This window comes from Zootoca vivipara, chromosome 3 (assembly GCF_963506605.1).
Source record: "Zootoca vivipara chromosome 3, rZooViv1.1, whole genome shotgun sequence".
Taxonomy (NCBI): domain Eukaryota; kingdom Metazoa; phylum Chordata; class Lepidosauria; order Squamata; family Lacertidae; genus Zootoca; species Zootoca vivipara.
The window spans coordinates 17,769,949-17,792,056 of record NC_083278.1 but is presented as its reverse complement, the minus strand read 5'-3'; the positions used below and the strand labels follow the sequence as shown (position 1 = coordinate 17,792,056).

Genomic DNA, 22,108 nt, shown 5'->3' with positions numbered 1-22,108 from the left:
TCCTTCGGTTTAGTTACAAAACACATTTGTGGTTTGCAAGGAAGCCTTTCCAACAGAAGATTTGTTTCTTATGTGAAATAAATCATAGTCTTTTCAACTTAATACTGAAATAAGAATGGAAACGTTTCAGGCTTTCTGTCAGATTCCAAGGGAGTTGATTTTGTGCCAAATGTTCCTTCTTTCTTTCTTTCAAGTAATGCTAGCGCAGGGTAGCAAATGTATCGTCAGAGGTCTGGTCTGCTGAAACACAGGTGTGTATGTCCTAAGGGGATCCCAAGAGATCTAATCTAAGTTTTACATACAGTATTGTACAAAGATGGGCTGAAAGACAATCAAATAGCTGCACCTTCTAGAAACACAAGGGGGACGACGGGGTGAATAATTGAGAATGACTAAGTCTGTTAACTGGTTTGGACTGCCTTAACAGTAGTAAATGTTTCTCTTTGCATGGAAATCTTCGCTGATTGCTTTCGAAAAACAAACAAGGTTTCTTTAGTTGGATGAACATGTTCTGAGCATATTAACATTTGCATCACTCATTGGCAGAGCAAAGTTGGGCTGACTTATTGTTTATAAACATGTCTTGATAGCCTAGCATACGAAGCCAGATGCAAATGCATTTTTTTCAATTTATAGCTTATGGGGTGGTATTGATTTATTTATTTACACAGAGACACCATTCAGCTTGTTTCTCGTATCGCATGTAAAAGTGAAGACAAGCGAGTACAAGGAATTTATAGCCTCAACGGCCCACAGGAGAGAGAGCAAGCACTGAAATATGCCAATAGTTTAATTTGATATTAAAAAACAAGAAAAGTTATTCAAGCGGTTTGCTCTGAGCTTTGTAAAATCTGCTGCGCGCTATGCGCCTGGCAACACATGGCCCTGGCATGCGTTTTCCATACACAGTGAAATAACGGCATGTTTATTTATTTCACAAAATTTAGATACCGCTTGATGGTAGGGGGAACCCTCAAAACAGCTTACAATAAATAAATAAAATTATGACTAAAAACTCACACAGGACGTTAAAAACCCAGACCCCAATAGAATAGACTAAAGAAATAATGGCATGGTGCCTAGTTCCTTTAATATGTAAGATGCTGCATGCCCTTTAGGGTCCATTAGATAACCCCTTGCTCAGGAAGGGTAAGTATATGGCTCGCTTCTCCATTCTGTACTCTGGGTGGCTTGTTGGCCTAAACTACTGGATTAGTAATGGGTGAGATGAAACTTCAGGTTACTTCCCTTCCTCAAGCCTGCTCTTGAATGTCTGTTAGTGGGGAATAGTTGGTGTAGCTGTGACCATGGGAGGGAAGGGTTAAGCCAGGGATCCCCAAACTAAGGCCCGGGGGCCGGATGTGGCCCAATCGCCTTCTAAATCCGGCCCGTGGACGGTCCAGGAATCAGCATGTTTTTACATGAGTAGAATGTCCTTCTATTTAAAATGCATCTCTGAGTTATTTGTGGGGCCTGCCTGGTGTTTTTAAATGAGTAGAATGTGTCCTTTTATTTAAAATGCATGTCTGGGTTATTTGTGGGGCATAGGAATTCATTCATCCCCCCCCCCCAAAAAAAATAGTCCGCCCGCCCCCCCCAAGGTCTGAGGGACAGTGGACCGGCCCCCTGCTGAAAAAGTTTGCAGACCCCTGGGTTAGGCTGTGGAACAGAAGGACCACAATACCTCAATGACTGCCTCTCTCCATATGAACCTACCTGGACCCTGAGATCATTTTCTGAGGCCCTTCTTTGTGTGCCTCCTCCTAGAGAGGTCCAGAGGGTGGCAACATGAGAACAGGCCTTTTCTGCATTGGCTCCCCATTTGTGGAATGCTCTCCCCAAGGAAGTTCACCTGGCTTCTTCATTATACATCTTTAGGTGCCAGGCAAAAACATTCCTCTTTAACCAGGCTTTGGGCTGATGGACATCCATTGCCCTTTCAAAATGGGTTGAGGAAGGGGGATTATTGAGTTCTTCTTGTTTTTATTATGTATTTTGTGTTTTATATTGCGATTTTATGTTGTGACCTGCCCTGAGACTTAAGGGTACAGTATAGGGAGCTATGCAAATAACAACAACAACAACAACAACAACAATCATAATAATGTGCAGTGCATTTGTGGGACTGACTGGATTCATTGTAAAGTCATTTGTTTGTTCCCTAATGGGTGTGATTGGTTTATTGTATTCCAATCTATATAATTACAAGCTTATATAAACGGCAACGTCAGGTTTTAAGCTTGCTTTGGATGTACAGTAATCTTGACCGGATAAAGGATCAGTGTGGGTTTTTTTTCTTATGATATAGAAACCTTCATGTTACATCCTTCATAATAAAATGTGTTTTCTTGATCCTAGTGATGTTGCCTACTGGTTTCTATGTGCCTTAAACAAAAAGGTGATTTGTGTGATACGTTAAGTCAAAAGTGGCCCATAAACTAGCTCTAAATACATCATTACATTGCCTTTTAAAATTGCATCAGATTTTACCTGACAGATAAGGACTTTCCTGCTGCCGGCACAGCTGGTGAACATGGAAGTGAATGAAAATATATCAAAATTAAGTGTTGTACAGTGGTGCCCCGCAAGACGAATTTAATTCGTTCCACGAGTCAATTCGTTTTGCAAAAAATTCATCTTGCGAATCGTGGTTTCCCATAGGAATGCATTGAGATTTCTTTTTTTGCCCATAGGAACGCGTTAATTAAATTTCAATGCATTCCTATGGGAAACTGCGATTCGCAAGACGAATTTTTCGCAAAATGAATTCGTCTTGCGAGTCACCATCAGATCGCAAGACGCATTCGACTTGCGAAAAATTTGTCTTGCAGGGCATTCGTCTTGCGAGATACCACTCTATCTGACAGATACAACTTTTTTGGTTTCCATAGGTTTCTTCAAAGAGTTGGCAATCACTAGTGATCTATTATGAGCGCTTGTGAAATTTTCACACTGTCCTGTCGTCGTCGTCGTCCCCCGCACGCGCAAGCTGTCTTAAGTCTGTTTCCCAAACTTGCATCTCCAGCTGTTTTTGGACTACAGCACCCATCAGCCGTAGCTAGCAGGATCCAGTGGTCAGGGATGATCCAGTGGTCAGGGAACTTTAGTCCAAAAAGAGCTGGAGACCCAAGTTTGGGAGACACTGTTTTAAATTATGCTTTTTGTTTTACATGCAGTGGCTCTTTCTTTTATATGGATTGGTGCTCTGCAGCTTACAAGCGCTGCATTTGGATACAGCTTTTCTTTCTGGGGCCATCAGTTATAAAAATAATGGATTGCTTCCTGTTCCTGCCAGCTGATTTGATCAAAGTCTGAGGTTCATTGGGAACTGCAAGTTACATACATAGCATGGAATCCAAGTCATACATTCTTGTTGGTTGATGTTGATTACATTAACTGTTTGTGCGCGCGCACCTGCCCCAATAATTCAAAGCAGGTTATTCGTCAAAAGCAAGCGAGCAAGCTCCAAAGTTATTTCCTCCTCAGGAGTGGAAGTGAACCTCAACCACCGTTGAATCTGTTACTGGCGTTGCGTGAGCCAACAAGCTATTTGGCTCTCTGACGGAGAATTTCAGTTTTGTCAGTGAAGTGAGAAAGCACAGTTTGAAGAGGGGGGGAAACATGCACACTCTTTCTCCTTACTTCCTCTTGCGCTTGCCTATCAGAAGGTTGGCGGTTTGAATCCCTGTGATGGGGTGAGCTCCCATTGCTCTGTCCCAGCTCCTGCCAACCTAGCAGTTCGAAAGCATGCCAGTGCAAGTAGATAAATAGGAACTGCTGTGGTGGGGAGGTAAACAGCGCTTCCGTGCGCTCTGGCTTCCGTCATGGCGTCCCATTGCGCCAGAAGCGGTTTAGTCATGCTGGCCACATGACCCGGAAAGCTGTCTGTGGACAAATGCCGGCTCCCTCGGCCTGAAAGCTAGATGAGCGCCACAACCCCATAGTCACCTTTGCCTGGACTTAATTGTCCAGCGGTCCTTTACCTTACCTTAAGTTTAAAAGGTTCCTACAGAAACAAGGCTGGCTAGATTGCTTCTTCTACAGCGTGTTCTGTGAGAGAAATCTCTCTCTGCAGACTCCAAAAGATGAACATCCACAGGAATAATGGATGAGGAGCAATAATGGATGTTACTTTTTGATTGCTTTAGATGGTCCGAAACTGGAATGACTTATGGAACTCGCTGAATCATCTGGGAGACCCTGAATCCAGGGGAAGGGGGGCTGATTTAGTTTTAAGTGATTAAATGTTATTATGTTAGAAAAAATAATATTTGAATTCATGGAAAGTTTTTTTGGTAATAAATTTTAGGCTAAGGGGAGAAATAAAAGATAGAGGATGGGAAAATAATTTTTGATTTGGATTAATTGATTAATTATTGGTGGAGGATAGTGGACGTTTTTCAGAATAGAATAGTTGAGAGAGAATGATAAAATGTGTTAGAATGATTTAAGATACAAAATGAAAATTGCTTAATTGAGATTTTAAAATGGACCCAGTGTGGGGGGAATTAAGGAAGTCCACAATGTTAAGTAAAAAAAAAATGTAAGAACTGTTATGTTTTTCTTTTTCATGTTTTATTTTTGTTTTATGTTTTTTGTGATTTTATTTTTGTGGATATTGGAAAATGAATAAAAATTATTTGAAAGGGGGGGGAAAGAACACATGGTTCTGTTGGGCTTAGGGTGGGTTGAGTTTTCTAATCCACCACCCCGCCTCAGTTATAATCTTCTAGCCTTTTTTCTCCTCCATGGCTTCTAACAGATTAAAAAGGGCAAATGTCAGCAGAATCTATTGCCCTGCCCAAGCCATTTCTATGGAACAGAGATGCTAGAGACGGGTGGGACCTGCTGGTAATGATTATTTTGACTGGTAAACAGAGGAGATAGGCAGAAGCATCTAGGAAGCCTCTCAGTCAGTGGAAATATGTTAATAATGAGTGTGGGCAACAGGAGAAACCCTGGGCTGTGCATTTTAAAGTTTTGGGGGGACTCAGAATCTCGTGAGGGATCCTACACTGGTTCATAAGAATGTAGGTGGTGATATAGATTCCTTATGTTAAAATGAAGAGCTAGATCTGAGATCCATCCCAAAATATTTGAATGCTTTGAAATAGTAGTCTATAATCTTCTTCAAGGTTTTTTTTTTGGGGGGGGGTAGAACTGGCAGTTAACTGGCTGACCTAAATTTGCAAACATTAAAGGAATGTGTGGGGGTTCTGAACATGATTAAATAAATACTATATCAAGTTTTGAAATATCTGCTTAGGATATTTTATAGACTTGTGGTTTTTTGACTTCATCTGCAACGAGATGGAAATATAACGTCCATGATAAACAGAAATGTCTTCAAAGACACTTGGGCATCACTGTACACCAGAATAGTTATGCTGCATTTGTTAAAGTCAGAAAGCTAAGATTTGGTGTAATTTGTGTAAATTGGTGTAAAATTTGGTCCAAAACATATTGATTACTAAGTGAAACGTTTGTACATTGAATAGTCAAAACCACACATGAGACGACGTGCAATGGTACGTTACTTCCCTCTTCGCATCTTTGAAACATCCTCGGAAGAAGGGAAGAAAGAGCGATGTAGTATTCAAGAATTTATGTATGCTGGTAGATTGCCGGCTGCATTCATAATTAAGTGGAACACATTAAATATTAATATTTTCATAGAAATTTTATCATTCCTATTTAAAGTTAAATGTGATCCAAAAGCGCTTTCCTGGCAGTTTTCTTTTTTGCATTTCATTTCCACCTGACCTCACTCACCTACATTCCTCCCCACGGACCCTGTACCCCAGCCATGCGTATATATCCTTGCAAATTCAGGATTATACTTTCATACCCTCCAACATTACTCAGATGATAATAGTGACATTTTTCACTCTCCCCTCCTCAACTGACCCTCATCACCACCACCCCATTTTTGTCCCCCGCTGAGCATTTCCACCCCCTGCTTTCTGCCTGCACCTCTTTTGCCAATTGATGTTTATTGGTTTTTTCCGATTTTTTAATAAATCAATGCCAAGCTACAGTACATCATATTACATCAAATTTAATACAAGAAGTTGACTTCCCTCTCTTCGTCCTAGACGCGTTCCTGTCCCCCCCCCCATTACAGCTTAGTATTGCACATTTATCTCTGATTCAGGATCCATTCCTTACGTTCAACTTCCATTGACACGTGTGGCGCTGTGGTCTAAACCACTGAGCATCTTGGGCTTGCTGATCAGGTCGGTGGTCTGAATCCCCGCAACAGAGTGAGCTCCCGTTGCTCTGTCCCAGCTCCTGCCAACCTAGCAGTTCGAAAGCACGCAGTGCAAGTAGATAAATAGGTTCCGTTCCGGCGGGAATGTAAATGGCGTTTACATGCGCTGCTCTGGTTTTGGTGTTCTGTTGCACCAGAAGCGGCTTAGCCATGCTGGCCACATGACCCAGAAAAACTGTCTGCGGACAAATGCCGGCTTCCTTGGCATGAGCGCCGCAACCCCAGAGTTATCTATGACTGGACTTAACTGTCAAGGGTCCTTTACCTTTACTTTTTTACTTGTATATTTACCAAACAATATTGTATACCCTTAAAGAGGTTACACATCCCCCTGCCTATCTGTTCTAAATCCTTGCTTATTATTTCTATGTTAATTTCCCTTTCCTATCTTCTTATCATCTTGCATGTGCAGCTTTCCCCCAAAAAAGTTGACTTTTCGCTCTTCATTCTAGATATATCCGTTTTCCCCCTTTGCTTCTTGATATGGCACCTATAATTCACATTGCATCTATAATGGCATCTGTAATTCACAATCCATTCCTTATGTTCAATTCCCGTTTCCCATCAGCTGTTGTTTTATTGATACCCTTAAAAAACAAAAGAACTAAAGAGGTTACACATTCCATTGCCCTATCTATTTTAAATCACTTAGCTTTCTTCCCGCACCTCAGAGGCCCGTCAGCCTTTCCTCCTCATTGCCCTCTTCTACCAGGGCACCTAAAAAGGCCATTCTCGCTTTGCCACTCCATTTATACGGAATCCCTCCCGACAAAGATGCGCAAAAACTCCATCATCTACAAACTGGCTCTCAGTGAGCGTTGTTAAAAAGGATGCCTGCAAGTCTCTTAACTTCAGTCATTCAAGATGCATTGTGAGCTATTGTTTAAGAATACAGTGGTACCTCTACTTACGAATAACTTTACTTACGAATGTTTCTACTTACGAATGGAGCTCCGTCTGCCATCTTGGATGTGGTTTAGATTTTTTCTACTTACGAATTTTTAGATAGGGTTGCTTCGACTTACGAATTTTTTCTCCCAATGCATTCCTATGGGATTCGACTTACTTTTTTTTTCTACTTATGAATGTGCGTTCGGAACGCATTAAATTCGTAAGTAGAGGTACCACTGTACGTTTTATATTCATGTTTCCAGATATGTGGAAAATATGGCTCTTGAAGATGTTTACAGTGTTTGATGGTCCTCGTTTCTTTGATTAGATCTGTTGGGTTTTCCCCCAGTTGTAAGTGTAGCATGCCAGTCCCCCCCCATCTGTGGACCATGATGTGCCCAAGAAGAGGACAAAATCTGAGGATAAAAGGTCCAAATTCCAAATAGAAGTGCTAGAAGGCAAAACAAAGCTTCTGTCAAAAATGTATGATTTGTTGTTAGAATGGTATACAAAAGATGAGTTGACAAAAGAGGTGATGATTAAATGGGCAAAGGATTTTGGGCATAATATTGAATATGACGCGTGGTTGAAATTATGGAACCAAACCTTAAGATTTACAGCATGTACTGCCTTGAAGGAAAATATATATAAAATGATGTATAGATGGTATTTAACACCACTTAAATTAGCTAAAATGTATAGAATGAGTGATAAAGCATGCTGGAAATGCAAAGAGAGAGATGGTGAATTTTATCATATGTGGTGGTCATGCGACAAGGTAAAAAGATTTTGGGAGATGTTATATAATGAATTGAAAAAGATGTTTAAATATACCTTTCCAAAAAAACCGGAAGCATTTTTGTTAGGAATAATAGGAGAAGAGATTAGAAAAGAAGATCAAGTACTGTTTATGTATGCGACAACCGCGGCTAGGACATTGTTAGCCCAAAAATGGAAATTACAGGAATTACCAACAATCGATGAGTGGCAGATGAAAATGATGGATTATGCTGAACTTGCTAGACTGACTTGCAAGATCCGAGACCAAGGAGAGACGAGGTTTCAAAAGGACTGGAGTAAATATGTGGACTATATGGAGAAAAACTGTAGATCTTTAAAAACACTTGCAGGATTGAAATAAATCCTACGAATTGACTAAAAAAGCTAAAAAGGAACTGCAAAAAACGGAGTTAACAAGAAACCCGCATGAAGGGAGGGAGGGAAGTCACAGCTCGGCAGAGCAAGATGTAAGAGGAAAATATAAGATGTTTTGTATAAAAGATTGTGTTTTTTTATTTTAATTTGTTAATTGGAAAATTGAATAAAAATTTATTTGGGAAAAAAAAAGAAGAGGACAAAATCTGCCTCGGAAGCAGAGCTGCTTCTAACTTTAATTGCATAAAACCACAATGTAATCTAATATTAGTACAGCACAGTATTCTTCTGCTTCAGTTGTTGGACGTCTTAAAGTGGGGAGAAGGGAGGGCTCTATATCTTTCTTTCTTTCTTTCTTTCTTTCTTTCTTTCTTTCTTTCTTTCTTTCTTTCTTTCTTTCTTTCTTTCCAGAATGCATTTTTCTTCATCCAGAACCAACCCAGTGCATAGTGTTGGATGTTGTACAGAGTTCTTCAGATGTAGTTGACCTCCTCCTTTGTGCTGACAGAAGAAAGCCTTTTCAAAATATTTCTCTCCTAAAGCGTGATAGGGCACAAACATTTCCCATTTTGTTTTCCATTTTGTCTAATTATAAGACCTTGTGCTTGAAAGCCGAACCACATTGTAGAATACCTACTGAATTTCTGTTACCCTGGAGCCCCACCCCAGTCTCTCAAAGTATAAGCTCTCCTTCAAAAAAAAAAGAGTAATTTAGTATAATTGACATTATTATTTATAAATATGTTTTCAATGAAGAACGTGCCACCCAACATTCGATGAATGGGCAGGAGAACAACAAGCAAAGGGCAAAAGCTGAATTTGTTCATTTCTCCAAGGTGGTGGTCTCAAGCAAAGAGTCCAAGATAACAATAAGAATAAGAATAATGTTATTATTTATACCCCCACCCATCTGGCTGGGTGGTCCCAGGCACTCTAAAACAAAGCATCCGTGCAGATTCAGAAATCTGCAAACGTTGAGAATTTCATATCAGTCTCCAAGCGTTTTCAACCACCTGCCAGCCAGCTCGTAACAAAAGCAGAGCTTTGCATTCCCTTCAACGAGAGGGAAGTGATCTGCACACCCACATATGTTTTCTATTTCATATTCAAAACAGTTTGCTCTCATAGAAGAGAATAGACACGCATAAACACACCATGTGCACAATCGTACACATGCATGATTATGCCTGCCGAAGCTTTGATGAGCAGTCTGTCCTTGGTGCCAGCGCCCCCTGATAACATGCATTGCCTTTCCCTGCCTGCCTGTTTCCCCAAGTCATTCCGATGGACATGGTCGAGCTACATGCGCATTTGTATTTGTGCAAATGGATCTCATTTCTTCACCGAGACTGGTGCCTCCATCACGCAGAAGTACAGGCGGGGTTGTAGTATGCGGAGCGATCCCTCACTCCAATATTTGCGTGCCGTGCTTACTTAGGTGTAAGGAAGGCTACTCTTGGCTGGATTCACCAGGGGCAAAGCTTTGACTGTCGCGGGCTAGGAATTCCAGAGCTTTTATTTGGCAAGAGTCTGTGGAACAAATTGAATAAAAAAATTCCTTCAGTAGCACCTTAAAGACCAACTAAGTTTTTAGTTTTTAGTTTAAAAACTTAGTTGGTCTTTAAGGTGCTACTGAAGGAATTTTTTTATTTTACTTCGATCCAGACCAACACAGCTACCTACCTGTAACCAGAACAAATTGAAAAAACTGATAACAATAAATGAAAAATACATGATGAAAATTATTTTTTCTGAATGTATTTCAGAATTTTGAGTTACTAGGTTGAAGAAGGGGATTTTGCTTAGATCAGGGGTAGGCAACCTAAGGCCCGTGTGGCAGTCCAATCGGCTTTTCCATCTGGCCCGCGGACGGCCCGGGAATCAGCATGTTTTTACATAAGTAGAATGTGTCCTTTAATTTCAAGTGCATCTCTGGGTTATTTGTGGGGCATGCCTGGTGATTTTACATGAGTAGAATGTGTGCTTTTATTTAAAATGCATCCCTGGGTCATTTGTGGGGCATAGGGATTCGTTCATTTATTTATTTTTTTCCAAAATATTGTCCGGCCCGCCACATGGTCTGAGGGACGGTGGACCAGCCCACGGCTGAAAAAGGTTGCTGACCCCTGGCTTAGATCAAGGAAAGAGAATTCAGTAAAATAGGGGGGGAGCCCTTTTCCAAACCCTCGAAGGGGTGATCTGCACTCACGGCCCATGGACAAGAAAGATGTTTTCATGTTTGTACCTTGACTTAGAATCATAGAATCATAGAGTTGGAAGAGACCACAAGGGCCATCCAGTCCAACCCCCTGCCAAGCAGGAAACACCATCAAAGCATTCTTGACATATGGCTGTCAAGCCTCTGCTTAAAGACCTTTGAGTTTCTAAGAACTCAAAGAGGCACTGTGTGACCCATTGTTTTCTCAAGACTGGAAGAAACCTTAGTGACTCTAGGGAGGGACGTTCATGTTTTTGCTACTTTACGGTGCAGTGCCATGCATGTCTACTCAGAAGTAAGTCCCATTCAGCTCAATGGTGCTTACTCCCAGGTAAGTGTATATAGGATTGCAGCATAAGCTTCCATTCAGGAATATATTCAGCTGGGGCAGTGGGAGTGAAAACTAATCAAATTCTACCTTTTCTCCGAGTCGCACGTTGTTTGACCATTTTCCCTTTTGTGTCTTTTCAGATTATCCGCGGTCTGCTGCTGTTTCCTACAGTGGAACGTATAGCTGAGTCCCCACAAGGCAAGATCATGACACCCGTGCTCTCCTGGTTTCGTTATCCCTTGTACATACTCTCATACCTCGTGTGGATTCTCCCAGACAGAATCAAACACTTCTTGTTACGTTTGGTATCTTCTACCCTACTGCACGCAGATGAATCTGCACTAGCGGCTACTATAGATTTTCTCACTGTCAATTGTGTTGGTGAGTAGAAACAGCAAGTAATACTTCCTCTTTTCCCCTAAATATTCCTGTCTAGCATGCTGTTTTGAAGGATATGGATGTTAAGGGGGAAATAACCCAGTGATAAGAAGTTTTTAAGGACTTAAGCGTATAGTGGTTGTTTTGGTTGTTTTCCTCAATACAGAATTGAAGAAAAACGAAAATGCCTTGTCTCAAAAAAAAAAAAAAGGAATGAATTGCTGTGTAGGGAAAACTCATGGATTTCCAGAATAGCCTTCTGAGTGCCATTCTTTCCATGATCTGCAGCGTTTACTTAAGAAGAGCTTTGTTGGATAAGACAAAACCTCATGTAGTCCTGCTGTCTGCTTTCACAGCCAAGAGCTGCCTGGATAGTTCAGTCGGTTAGAGCAGTGTTTCCCAACCTTGTGCCTCCAGATGTTTTTGGACTACAACTCCCATCATCCCTAGCTAGCAAGACCAGTGGTCAGGAATGATGGGAATTGTAGTCCGAAAACATCTGGAGGCACAAGGTTGGGAAACACTGGGTTAGAGCATGGTGCTGACAAAGCTAAGGTTGCAGGTTCGAGCCCCATATGAGACCGTTGCATATTCCTGCATTGCAGGGGGTTGGAGTAGATCAGGGGTCCTCAAACTATGGCCTGCGGGCCAGATCCAGCCTGCCAGGGTCCTGAACCCGGCCCGCCCAGGTTCAGGAGGGGATTGCAGAGGAGAGAGGAGCGCCGTGGACCCCATATGCCCCATCTCCCATTTGCGGCCTCCTCGCCCGCCTGAGAGTGGGCAGCCCGGGCCTCTCCCCATACGCCCACCCGCCCTCCTCCCTGCCTCGGAGGCCAGCCTGCCTCCCTGCCTCGGCCACTGCCACCACCCACTGCGCTGGGAAGATGGCTGCAGCTGTGGGCAAGGATGGGCCCGGCGCAAAGGCCTTGCTGGTGCTGCAGCATGCCGCGCCCTCGCTGCCACCTCCCAGGGCACCCACCTCACCTCCCCAGGGCCTGGTGCCGGTCCTGATCCCCTGATCCGGCACCCCTGCAGGGCTGCAGTGTGGAGTCCGTGATGTACCAGACGACGGTGACGATCGGGCGCACCTCGTTGCAGGGCACCGTGGATGTGAACATGGCAGAGGAATAAACATGCATTCAGAAAGACCCCATTTGGATTGGCAGAGCAGAATGCATGCAGACTTACTGCTCACGTGAAATCGAGACATGCCGAGCGGAATTGTCTTTTTCAATGCCCCTTGATTAATTTATTTTTAAATTTTATTTTATTTAGGTTTATAGAGAAAAATACGAAACTTAATATCTTTTCCTTTATTTTAACCAAACCAAGACTTTTATCTAAATACAATACAGTGGTACTTTGGTTCTCAAACGCCTTGGTACTCAAACAACTCAGAACCCAAACACTGCAAAACTGGAAGTAAGTGTTCCGGTTTGCAAACATTTTTCAGAAGCCGACCATGCTTCGTTTTGAGCAGGCATCCCCAAACTGCGGCCCTCCAGATGTTTTGGCCTACAACTCCCATGATCCCTAGCTAACAGGACCAGTGGTCAGGGATGATGGGAATTGTAGTCCAAAACATCTGGAGGGCCAAAGTTTGGGGATGCCTGGTTTTGAGTGTTATGCTTCTGTTTTGAGTGCCACACTTTTGTCTTGAGCGCTATGCTGATGATTTGAGAGTTACGCTGACAATTTGAGTTCCACACTTCCATTTTGAGTGTTACGCTGAGGAGGTCTGTCTGTTTTTGCTATTTGTTTTGCATTTTTGTTTTTGCGGCTTTTTTGTTTTGTTTTTGTGACTGTGTGGAACCCAGTTCAGCTACTGATTGATTGATTGATTGATTGATTGTGTGACTGAAGTACATTGTTTATTGGTTTCATTTTATGGATCAATGGTCTCGTTAGATAGCAAAATTCATGTTCAATTGCTGTTTTTGGGGTTGTTTTTAAAAGTCTGGAATGGATTAGTCCATTTTGCATTGCTTTCTATGGGAAAGCGCGCTTTGGTTTTGGAACGCTTTGGTTTTGGAACGGACTTCCGGAATGGGTTAAGTTTGAGAACCAAGGTACCACTGTAAAAATACAAAAGGGGGGGAAGGGAGAAAGAAATAGAGGGGGGACTTTTTTAAAAGAGTCAAAAAGAGGTTAAAAGAGAAAGATAGCAAAATAAGATTCAGAAAATAAACAACTCCCAATTCTTCATCTGTCTGCTATATAAAAACAATATTCACTTCGTCCAATCCAGTATAACACCCAGCAAAACCATATAGGTAAAGCCTATATGGCCAGGTGAACGTTCTTTGGTGACAATATTGGGCCAACAGTTGCTGGTTCTCCATCCATACCTGAGCTGGGACTCACAGGCCACAGACAGACCTTATTTTAAGCAAACTGGGATCCAGAAATTGTTTTGTTCTGGCTAAGGGAATGATTTCAGGCACAAGGAGAGAGAACGCTGTGGTATTTGGGTGAAGCACTGGAAACTTCACTGTTGCAATGCAGCAAAAGAGTTCCTTTGACTCCAATAGCGTTACACCATTTTGGGATTTGGTCCCCTTCTCTGACAGCTTTCGAAATCTCTTTACGTAATTAGCCGGTATTGAGAGTGACTAGTTTTATTTGGCTGTACTTTGCTAGCTGCCTTTAAATAAAATTAAGTACTCATTGAATTCAATGAGTGGCCTTCGCTGGAAATGAATCATTGTGGTTGACTGAGTTCAAAGGAAATGCCTACAAACATTAAGACTTCGAGAGGGAAAGAGTTTTATATAGCAACAAGCTCTTAGACCTTCCTGTATAGGTAAGTAATCTAGGAAGTGGCGTGGCCCATAGCATATGCTTCGGATTAGCAATAACTGACAGTATCTTGGTCGGCAATCTTGCCTATTCTAATTCAACTTTGCCTCTGTGAATTTGTAGGGGGAAAGAAAATGGGAACAAACTTGGTTAGGGCCATATCCTCTTCTTGCCCTTTAATAACCTGTTAGGTATGGCTCAGAAATATTCAGCAAATGAATTTGTTCCTCCTCTCCAGGAAGTTTGTGTCAACTCATTAAAAAATGTATGCGTGTTACCTTTGGCAGGAACATCTGCCTCATTGCTGTAATTGCAATAAAAACCACGATGAAGGGCAGAAAAGATGGTAAAAAGTTTCCTTAAAAGTTCTGCATCTGTCAGAACAAACTAACCTGCCAGGGACTCGTTACCACGTCCGGAGCTTACTCACAACAATATGTTTTCTCTCCTCTCAAAAGGAAATGAGATTTAGAAAACTTAATTATAGCAAGACCTAAGCACCCAGCCCTATTTCCACCCAGGCTAAAAAGCAAAGCACCATTAAGAAAGAGCAGGACCTGCGGCATGGTTCTGGTTGTGTTGTTGGTTAATGGGAGACTTTTGCTAAAATCAAGATTTTGCTCCCAGGTACATAGGAAGACTCAACAACTGAAATTGCATTAGCATGTGCTCCTCACTACACAACCCTGGTGCTGATCCAGAAAACGCTCACATTAGCAAGATCATTTCCCTTTGAAGAGGGATTGATTCTTATACCTCTCTGAGAATTGTAGCTTTGTGAGGGAAATAGGTGTCTCCTAAGAACTCTGAGCATCCTTAACAAACTGCAGCTCCCAGAATTCTCTGGGGTGAAGCCACGACTCTTTAAAGTAGAATCATAGCGCTATGAATATATGGTGTGAATGTAGCCTAGGCAGATGTCTACTGCTTCTTCGGTAAACTCTGTAATCATGGGGATCAATGGGAAATAGCATGTGGACACCCTCTCTCTTTAAATTAGCAAAGATCTGTTCTGAAAACCCAGCCTTAACACTTTTACACAGTTTGCAGCACAGATGAGATCCCCAAGCATTTCCCCTTGGGAAATAATGGAACTTCCCAACTTGGTCTGTTCAGAAGACTTCCTATTTTTCTCCAGTTGTAGAAACAGTATAAACTGCTAGATGCAAGCTCTTCTAGAAAGTGGGCTTCTACAAAAAAGAAAACCGTTTGCAATGTAGTTTGGATTTGATCCAACCAAGCCATCCTACTCACAGTAGACCTGCTTTAATCAATGGACCGTATTTGATCATGTCCATCGATTGCAATGAATCAGGTATGACAGCTTGGTTGAAGGCAACCCATTGTTACTTTGTAGCATGCTTTAAAAGAGCAGTACAGTACATATTTCTATCAATTTTATTAATGTACCACCTGAAAAAATATTTTCCGACAGACGTATATGTATTGGTTTTTAAGGTGAGGGCAGACAGGCCTGTGTCTATACAGTACAGGATTTATTGTCCACTGGCTTGACGGGCAAACTTCCTCCATTTGTTTCGGTAAAATTTCCACAAAAGCACAGACGTTACATAATGGATAAACACTGCTAGTCTTTCTCATTTTTTTTTGAGAGGCAGGCTTGTAGGTCAGAGGTTAACTTCTGGATGACAATGAAGATACAGATAAGCACAGTAAGGGGGGGGAGGAAAAAAGCCTATACGGGGCCAGCCGTTCTTTGCAATCTTGAATCTGTGGCTTCTCTTGAGGAATTTCCTTGTTTGTTTAACCTGTTTATTGACCAGGGGAGTAATGGAGACGGTTTATTTTATGATACTTGGAAATGGTGGAAGAGACCAGGGAGAGGGGAGGAATCTTATCTTGGGAAACAGCATTTGAAATGGACTTTTTGCTCCGTTTCCCACCCCCACCCCCAGTAACAGTCTTCTTCTTCCTGCTTTACATTAAGAAAAGCATATTGATGGGTATGAAAGCCTAATTGTTGGCAATTAGAGTGCCAGTTTTGGGCAAGCAGCAAAGCTCTTTCTCATTCCCTTTCCTCCTTCTTTCACTTTTGGCCATGGGGAGAGGTTAAAAGCCAACACAACGCTTTTCCAGGGTTGAAGACAAAGTATTCAGAAAGCCCTATGCTTTTTTGACAGTTTCCTGGCTCCCTGAAGCCTGTAGTTAAGAGATTAGCAGAAGCTAAAAGGTCCCCTTTGATTTGTTACAAGACGTGAGTTAGTGGTGGCGCAGGTGGTTTTGCACACAGACCGGCGTTTGCCTATTACTGATATTAAGCAATGAGTGTTCAATCAGAAATGGAACTTGCTGTTAACACAATCTAAGGTCTGATTTATATTTAATATTGAAATATGTGTCTGAGGCACCATAAATGTCCACTTGGGACAGTTAGGTTTTTTCGACTGCTGGTCGTGTGTGGCATTCTATTTTAAAAGGTAAATGTAAAGGGGCCCCTGACCATCAGGTCCAGTCGTGTCCGACTCTGGGGTTGCGGCACTCATCTCACTCTATAGGCCTAGGGAGCCGGCGTTTGTCCGCAGGCAGCTTCCGGGTCATGTGGCCAGCATGACAAAGCTGCTTCTGGCGAACCAGAGCAGCGCACGGAAACGCCGTTTACCTTCCCGCCGGAGCGGTCCCTATTTATCTACTTGCACTTTGATGTGCTTTCGAACTGCTAGGTGGGCAGGAGCTGGGACCAAGCAACGGGAGCTCACCCCGTTGCAGGGATTCGAACCGTCGACCTTCTGATCAGCAAGCCCTAGACTCTGTGGTTTAACCCACAGCGCCACTTTACACACACACACACACACACACACACACACACACACACATATATATATATAATATTTTTATTAAATTTTCAACAAAAATAGAAAATAAACAACCACAACAACAACCACAAAGAAAAATATACATAAAAACAATATCAAATCCATAAAATGAGATTCTCTGAATCCCATGACTCCCCCGCCCCCCCATCCCTGGTTCCTTAAATTTCTTTTTCAGCTGCATATCATATCTACTCCAAATTATTTTTTTCTACCTCAAATTTCCTACATTATTTCTGAAATTACAAGTGTTCTTAAAATCCTGCCAATGCATTAACCTGTTTACAATACTTTTGTAAGCACATAATAAACATTTCCCATTCCTTTAAAAAATTTCTTGTCATCTTCGTTTCTGAGCTTTCCCGTTAATTTTGCCATTTCAGCGTAGTCCATTAACTTGGTTTGCCAATCTTCTTTGGTTGGGACTGCTTCCTTTTTCCACCTTTGGGATAACAGTATCTGGGCGGCCGTTGTAGCATACATAAACATTTTTTCCTGTTCTTTTGAAATCTCCGCACCTAGAATACCTAGGTAGCATTCTAGGACCCTTGGACCGAAGGGTCGGCAGTTGGACTGTGCTGCAACTGTGCTTTATTTTCCAGAAAATTTCCAACCTCCTGTGCTGAGTATAGATGAGTCAGAAGTAGGGCTGTGAAAATCTGTAGCAAACAAAAATAATTATGCCAAGGATTAAAAGGGATGGGAGTAGTTGGAGTGGAGGTTGAAAATTAGGTTTTATGATAAGCGTTTGGAGATCTTCAGAGTAAGCAAAAAGCATTGATCAGAAGGCCAAAGAGTGGGAAATAGGGTGATGACTTTTTTACAACCTCATTTCCCTGTATCCTAATTTGATGAGCTTTCATTAAAGATTGCTCGCCCGCCGCCACTTGTAACGGCCGCTGCCGCTTAGAAGTAAGTCCACGCGAGAAGTAAACAGCCTCGCAAGTGTGCCTGCGTGGAGACAGCGCGCTCGCGAGCACAGGGCTATCTCGCGCGTCCTCTGGATTATCTCGCGCGAGCTGCTTCGAACGCCGAGAGGCTGAGCTCCCTTACGCGCCGGCCAAGCGCTCCGTCTCTGCGCTCCAAGTCCCAACGGCTGTCCGTGGGGCACATGCGCAGTAGCGCAATCCCATGGACACAGGGACTGGACGCAGAGATACTTGGACTTTATTATAGAGGATGCATCTCTGGGTTATTTGTGGGGCATAGGAATTCATTATTATTATTTTCAAAATATAGTCTGGCCCCCTACAAGGTCTGAGGGACAGTGGACCAGCCCCCTGCTGAAAAGGTTTGCTAGCCCCTGGTCTAGCTCAATTTAAGGCAGCTTCTTACGTTCCTAATATGTCCCTACTTTATATACATTACGCAGCATTTTGATAATAAATGTGGGTTAACTTACATGTTGCTGACATGACAAGACCATTCATCTAGTTCTGAGAGGATCCATTCAGCCCATGTTGAATCGGCCAGTTTTGTAATATGAGCTGGTACTTTTCATCGTTCAAGTCCTTCAAATACAGATAATTCTGGCTAGAATGAAAACAATGGTGGGCGGGATGTTATCCTTTCTTGTTTGGAGCTTTTTAAACACTGCAGGTGCTCAGATAAGATTTTAAGCTTCAGGAGTTGGTTAAAAATAATTTTTAAAAATCCTTCCATGGCACTGCTGCTGCCACCATTAGGAAATGGCCCAAGTAATTATGGTAGTAGATATTTTAAATTTTGGGCTTAAGCGTTAAATTAGGTTTGCCGTATTTGAAGAAGCAAAAATCCGGACACAAAAGAAGTTGTTGAGCTTTTCTTGGGCGAGGGGGAGGCAAAATTGCCCCAAAAAAGTTGTGCCAATTTTTCGAAATTGCCCCTGGGCACCTATTGTTGTCTTTTCAACACAGACCTCTTGTTCATTTCAGCTGAACCTCAACAAAAAGAAAAGCGGAAACCTAGGAGTGTATCTTGTTGTGTGTGTTAAGCATGATTCATTATACAGTACTGTGCATCACAGTGATTCATGCATGAATCAGTAATTCACAGCCGTTGGTTGGTTAACACTAAGAGGTAACAAATAGGAATTGTGAAAAGAGTGGGTATTCATTAAGAACGCCGCAGTGTGAGAGTGATGCCCTGATCCTCAGTAAATTCCCTTGGACATAGGTTTTGCTTATTTCATTGGAACAACTAATCTCAATCCCAAAAATGAGAGCTCTGACAGTGTCTAAGCATGGATCTAATAAGCTTTGTACAACCCGCTACAAATGTTTTGTGGGTTTTCACTGTGGAAAATATGTACAAACTTTCATAATCTTGCTATAAACGGCCCTTTCCATGGTGGTGTAGAAACATTCCCGTGCTACCTTTTTCATATGCCTTCCACTCAGATATCCTATGGTGCCATAGGTGCCAACTCCCTGGGGCTAGGCACCCACAAATTTCGGTGCCAGGGCCATGCATACTGCATGGCACCCATGGCCCTGGGCACCCATAGAAAGCTGGTAATCCTGTATGGTGCCCTTTCACTTTGTGCTTTCCGAATGGCATGGTATATGGCTGAGCTCCGGGGTACATTTGAGCAAAGAGAGAAGTTGTATAAGCATACCGAGTCATTCCTGCAGAACAAGCGGATATGCCCGCAGTCTCCTGCAAATTGGAATGCCTTCTTCATTAAAGCGCCTTTGCAGCTCCTGTCTTATACCTAGCTAGCTAGAAAACCCAGTGCTATTTGACGTTAGGAATGATATCCCATAATATATTTAAAAAATCCTTCAGTAGCACCTTAAAGACCAACTAAGTTTTTATTTTGGTATGAGCTTTCGTGTGCATGCACACTTCATCAGATACACTGAAAAAGAAGAAGTGTGCATGCACACGAATGCTCATACCAAAATAAAAACTTGGTCTTTAAGGTGCTACTGAAGGATTTTTTATTATTATTTTGTTTCGACTCAGACCAACGTGGCTACCTACCTGTAACCATAATATATAGTTTCAGGAGAGTGTTTCCCTTACCTGTGGAAACACGTTATATTTTACCACCTGCCTTCCAGGAAAGGAGGCCAAGGAATAGCAGCCTCTCCTATTTTCACATTTCCTCTGCTACTGTTTATTTTCCTGTGTGATGCCTGACTAAAATGTTTGCTTAATGTAGTCGGACAATTCACCTTCCCAAGTGTGGCTTGAGAGAAAATCCATGTCTGCTTTGTTCCCCCTCCCTCCCTCCCTCTTTTTTTTCTTTCTGCCAGTGAACTAAGGTTTTCCCTATTTAAGAGTGCGATGCTCGTATTAACTTAGTGAAGAGACGTGAATGGCTTTTAAAGGATTTATTATGTTTACGTACCTATTCATTTGTCAAAGTGACTCTGCTTTATAATTTGCCCTGTTTCCGAAATAGAGAAAGAGGGGAAAGTTTAACAAGGTCACTTTATTGCTGGCGAAAGCTTTGATTTCCCTACAGATGCCCTGTGTCAAAAAAACAAAACAAAACCCCATTTTGGTTTGGTTTCCATAATTATGGGTTGCTGTTTTTCCCCCAAATAAAAAAATATTAAAAGCTGTCAGTTTTATTTCCATCATAAATATTGGTCATGAAGCTTGAATGCTTTGATAATGAAAACGCTTCATGACTTCCAAGAAATATTAAGCACAGTTTGGGGGTTTCTGACATCCTTCCTGAGGTTCGCGTTTGAAGGAGAACTCACTTGCAGTGAGTCATGCAACGTGCTAAAAGGAAGGAAGGAAAGAGAGAGAGAGGTGAGATTGAGAAGATATTGAAAAAGACCCATATGCGGAAATACTTCTGTCAGATATGGGTCATTAGGCAGGACCAGCCTAACCGCACCCAAGCACCCCAAACAGTCTCTAGGGGCAGTAGTATTTAGGGGAAATAGTGAAATAGCCTGTCATCTGAGAGTTTTGTGTGGCAACATATCTGCAAAACTGTAAGACGTCCCAAGGCAGCACGTCTACAGAGCAGCAAAATTTGTCTGACCTTTAATGCATAGGCTTCGGTTTTCAATTTTTTTAACTCCCAAATTTATTGCCCTCAACGTTAAGAGATAATAGAATGACTAACCGAAATCTTGCAGATCCTTAAAGAAGCATGTGCTAATTTAACATTTCTGACTTTTGTAGTGCCACAGGCTGCTTACAACATTGATTAATTTTTATTTATAGATTTGATAATTTTATTATGGCCACTGGTTTTTTTATTTTAGAAAAATTAACTAGCAGAAAGTTCGGCCAAACAAGGCGTTCGAGAATGCTAAGACTTTTAAAAAAAATCAGTGCAGTTTTGAAAGGTGTAGTCTGCCATCCTGATTCAAAACAGAGTCAAATTGTGTCAAAACAAAGACATAAACTTGTTCCTTCATCTTAGGACCACCATAGAGTATAATATCTTTGATCCTGGCTTGTTTTTAGGAGGTCATTTAATTATTGTTTGATTTTATACCAATGTTATATACTTGTTGTTAGCCACCCTGAGCCCGGTTTCGGTCAGGGAGGGCGGGATACAAATAAAAGTTGTATATTATTATTATTACTATTATTATTATTATTATCATCATCATCATCATCTTAAGAGATGTCCAAATGCATAGACAGCAGAAAGAGCAAAAAAAAAAGCTTTCCAAAATATATAGTTGATGAATATACTGTTTTATAGTATACTACTTAGTGTTTAATGATGACAATAATGTTTTATTTATACCCCACCCATCTATTAAAAGTTATAAATCTTGCCAAATAAAATAAATAACGAATTGGGTTGATGACAATTGAAACATCATGCACAATGAGTTAGATATAAGGGCCGGCCCCTAGTGCTAGGTGTCAAAGCTTGAGAATCAGGTGTCCTCATTGGCTCAGGCACAAGGGAGAAGTGCTATAACATGGTCCCATTCACCACTGCTGATGCCATTTGATGTATCCGATTCAGATAAGGCCGCATTTCCAGCATCTAAAATTTCCTGTTGTGGAGGAGTTCATCTGAAGAATGAGCCTTTCTACCTTGGGATTTGCCCTATCCCTTCCCCTCCAGTTGTCATAAATTTCATGTCAAGAGAGACGTGAGGCCAAGATGGAAGGGCTTCTCAATCTCACCTCCTCCAGCAGTAGTGACTTAGCCCTTCCTCTTCCTACCAGCCCAAGTCAGATATGGGCTTCCTTGTTTGGCCGAACAACAACAACAATTTATTATTTATTTGCCACGCATCTGACCAGCTATCTGACCAGCTTGC

The 22,108-nt window shown here is 41.9% G+C and overlaps 1 protein-coding gene across 2 annotated transcripts in view; it reads left to right on the top strand.

Moving 5' to 3' along the window:
- LDAH (lipid droplet associated hydrolase) overlaps positions 1-22,108 on the top strand; it is a 107,373-nt gene that overhangs the window by 57,642 nt on the left and 27,623 nt on the right. For both annotated transcript variants that reach the window (XM_060272438.1, XM_060272439.1), the window contains one exon: positions 11,007-11,247. In XM_060272438.1, coding sequence (XP_060128421.1) covers positions 11,007-11,247 — 241 coding nt within the window. The remainder of the gene's footprint in view (positions 1-11,006; positions 11,248-22,108) is intronic.